This window comes from Lactuca serriola, chromosome 3 (assembly GCF_051521515.1).
Source record: "Lactuca serriola cultivar US96UC23 chromosome 3, Lser_US96UC23_V15, whole genome shotgun sequence".
In the NCBI taxonomy this organism is placed as follows: Eukaryota; Viridiplantae; Streptophyta; class Magnoliopsida; order Asterales; family Asteraceae; genus Lactuca; species Lactuca serriola.
The window spans coordinates 205,672,048-205,675,986 of record NC_136410.1 but is presented as its reverse complement, the minus strand read 5'-3'; the positions used below and the strand labels follow the sequence as shown (position 1 = coordinate 205,675,986).

At 33.0% G+C, this 3,939-nt stretch overlaps 3 protein-coding genes across 3 annotated transcripts; all 3 read right to left on the bottom strand.

Moving 5' to 3' along the window:
• Positions 1–429: 429 nt before the first annotated feature.
• On the bottom strand, positions 430–1,050 carry LOC145095994 (uncharacterized). The gene has a single exon (XM_079033787.1). The coding sequence runs from the start codon at positions 1,048–1,050 to the stop codon at positions 430–432; it is 621 nt and encodes a 206-aa protein (XP_078889913.1).
• Positions 1,051–1,064: 14 nt separating this feature from the next.
• Positions 1,065–3,115, bottom strand: LOC145095993 (uncharacterized). Its single transcript, XM_079033786.1, has 3 exons — positions 2,832–3,115; positions 1,957–2,555; positions 1,065–1,828 (listed from the first exon to the last, which is right to left on the bottom strand). The coding sequence occupies exons 1-3, from the start codon at positions 3,113–3,115 to the stop codon at positions 1,065–1,067; spliced, it is 1,647 nt and encodes a 548-aa protein (XP_078889912.1).
• Positions 3,116–3,280: 165 nt separating this feature from the next.
• Positions 3,281–3,682, bottom strand: LOC145095992 (uncharacterized). The gene has a single exon (XM_079033785.1). The coding sequence runs from the start codon at positions 3,680–3,682 to the stop codon at positions 3,281–3,283; it is 402 nt and encodes a 133-aa protein (XP_078889911.1).
• Positions 3,683–3,939: the final 257 nt, after the last annotated feature.

Here is a 3,939-nt window from a genome sequence, read left to right as displayed (position 1 = left end):
TTTATGCATGATTCTTGTTGGACATATGCAGATGATGCATTACCAATATGTGTAATGAAATTAACATAAAATACAACAATATGTAATTATAAAAAAAATACAGTAATATGATGGATTAAGTGTGATTTGCTAAAATTGAATAAAACGACGTTACAAAAAAGTTGGCTACAAATTTCGAAAAAATTCCTTATAAACAACATTGGAAGTTTTATTTGTGAGTTTGCCATCTTTATCTAAAATTAATAATTTTAATCCCTCTCTGCTCTGAACTCTAGATAAGGCAACATACAATTGTCCATGTGAAAAAACTGGATCTTTCAGAAACAAACCAACCTTTGATAACGATTGTCCTTGACTTTTATTAATAGTCATTGCAAAACATACGGCCAAAGGAAACTGTCTTCTTGTGAATTTGAAGGGAATCTTTTTTTATGATGGAGTTAAAGACATTCTTGGAATAAAAGTCCGATTTCCAATATTAGTTCCAGTTATTATATATGCCTCAATAACACGTTTGCCCAATGATAACACCTGTAGTCTTGTGCCATTACATAAGCCGTTTTTCTGATCAATATTTCTTAGTAACATTACTGGAACACCAATTTTTAAAACTAACTTAGGATTTGGTAAACCGGATACTTTGAGACCATTTAATACATCAGGAGAGTATAGATTTGCATCAAATTGATCATGGAGAAATTCGGATTCACATATGCTGTCTGAACTTAAATATTCAACTTCATCTCCTGGAAACTTCTTAAGCAAACGGTCGTTTATTTCCTGGACAACTTCATTTTTCGGAGCAAGTATCGCTCTTTCTTGGAAATAATTTATATCGCTATAGTTCTCTAAAATTGAAGGATATACAAACTCAATTAAGGAACCTATAGGATCATGTGAATCGTTAATGAGAATATCATCCGTAATATCGATAATCGTTTCACCGTCGTTCGGACCACCAAGTTTTCCTTCTCCTATATCCAACAACCAATTTGCAAAATCTCTTATTTTTCCTATATCTGATTGATCCCTTCCAACAGTTAGCCTCATGTTTTTTTGTTAATCTATGGACTTTGCAATGTTCCCATAAATATGAAGAACTCAAAGAAGCATTTACAATTCTGTCTACTGCCACCCGGAACAACAGGTAGAATCTGTCTAAAATCTCCTCCAAAGACAATAACTTTCCCTCCAAATGGAATATTTGAGATTGTTGAATTTACGCACCTTAGTAAATCCTTAAAAGTTCGATCTAAAGCTTCAAATGCATGCTTATGGACCATAGGTGCTTCATCCCAAATTATTAAAGAGGTTTTTCTTATTAAGCTTGCCAACTCACCGTCTGGATTTATGTTACAAAAACAATCCTCTGTAAGCTCAAATGGAATTATAAATCGAGAGTGTGCTGTTCTACCACCAGGCAATAATAAGGAAGCAATACCGCTTGAAGCAACATTTAATACAATATTTCCTTCAAATCTAATTGCTACAGATATTGTTTTCCATAAAAAAGTTTTACCCGTTCCACCATAACCGTAAACAAAGAAGACACCTCCTTTATTTTCTTGAATAGCACTCATGATGTTTAGGAAAATATTACGTTGCTCATTTGTTAATGCAAGAAACATACGATCATAGTCATTCTTTATCACGAGAACGTCGTAATCTAGCTCCTCGGTGATAAGCCGATTGTTTGAAGAAGAAACGGATTCAACATCTGGGGATGGCATGTTTTTGAAGTTTTTGAGTGTAGAGTTGTTTCGAAGTAAAATTTGTTGTATTTCGATCAAAGTTAAGTTCTTAAGTTCATCTACTCCGAGTGACAATTCTGCATGAAAATATTAAATAATTAATAAAATTTGTCGTCGATATTTAATAATTTTATTAATAATGATTTAATGGTTGTTGAATAATAAAAATAAATTAATTTTAAAAAAATAAGAAAAAATGTTATACCTGCAGACTTAAATCTTTGTCGTTGTCTATATAGAATTCCATCTGCCAAATATTCCCATGTATTTTCCCAAACGACCTCTGGTTTTGACATACTATTACACATCAACAATGTAGCAAATAAAAAGCGTAGATAAAAACCAGATCCAAAATGACTTGCTTCTTTAATTGCATCAATGTATTCCTTGTCATCATCTAATAACCCGAGTTTATAACAAGCATCTCTAAAAGAAGAATGTGTTTGACCATTTACCGTGCGAATATCATCAAATGATGTTGGTCCTTTTACTTTATTTAAAAGAATCCTTAAGAAATATGCCTCACCTAGTTTAGGTGAAACAGAATGAATTCTACCGATGGCTTTTCCTACTTTCCTTCGCTTCCAAAACCGACCATTTAATATCCAAACAAACTTTGTAGGGAATTCAACATATGTGAGTTTTCGTGCTTCACTGTCGATTGCATTACATTCCATCCAAGCTGTGAACTTTGAAGCCGCAACAGAAGGTTTGTCAAGAACATCATCAATATCATCGTCTTCACCATATACAATCTGTTGTTGATTAGGAAGATGAAAAGGCAGTCTGACAACAGAAGGATATCTGCAATGAACATCATATGTAAAAATTCGCCATGATGCTTCACATGCTGATAAATATCTACAATCATAATATTAAGCTATTTCATCGACCGCATCATTATTTTCACATTCATTATTGGTTGGTATAACAGCAACCGTAGCTCTATCAGGACCCTTATTTATGTATTTAAACAAATACTTTATAGAAGATCCCTGATTGCACCATTCAATATTAATATGTGCCTGATATCTTTTCAATAGATATTTGTTGTATGGAACAACATTTCTATTATCCAACCTTACACCTGATTTTTCTACAAAATGACCATCGTGTCTTCGCCTATATAACGGAAAACCATTCTGATCTACAGACGAATGATTACTGAATTGTTTTGGAAAGTTTTTAGAGCACTTTTTATCCACCATGCATGGACAATTCATATTTTCAGCTCCACATGGACCATGAACCATAAACTCATTTACAAGTGAATACAATTCAGGATCTTCGATTCTGTCTGGTATCTCTGCTGAAATTATCGGATCGATAAGTTCAACAGTTGGTAGCTTGTTGTCAGAATGCATGAATATACATATATGACTATGTGACAAACCTCTTTTTTGGAATTCAATTGTATAAACATTTGTAAAAGAATTTGCCAAAAAAAAGTAAAATGTGATTAGATATTAAAACATATTTAAAATATAATTATAAGATCAATGTTTTATAAAAAATTTAAAAATATTGTTTTAATTACATGCTTGAACTTTGCCGAAAATTTGATTATCCCTTAAGTCTTTAATGAATGCATCAAGATTGATCTTGAACAACCTACATAGTATATCAGGCCTGTCTTCTGGTTGAAGTGAAGTATCCTTAAGAAACCTTTTAATCTCAGGCCATTTGGGATTACACGTAAAGGTTATGAAGAAATCAGGATATCCAAACCATTTGCATAGTGACATGGCATCCAAATAGTTTTGCAGCATATAACGTGCACCTCCGGTAAAGGATGAATGTAATATGACACGTTGGCCGACATTCGAGATATCAGTCATTCCTTTAGCTTTTTGGTTACATAAATTTTCATAAGAATCACATCTAAGAACATGTTGTTGCCTACGTATGTAGTACATTCTCTCCGTTTCCATCATAGTGTAGGCATCTACCAAAAATTATTGAAACAACCTTCTTGAATTAAGTATGAGAGAAAACGAATGATCTCTGTCTTGAATCCTATAAGCGAAATATTCTCTCATTGTACATTTCGCACGCTTGCTATTGTTCGTAAATGACACACCTCTATGATGAATGTCAACACTATAACCATCATCCCCATATGGAAATAGCAATGTATATTAGAGAGGAAGATACGAAGGATGCAATTCACTGATACGTTGTAGACAAC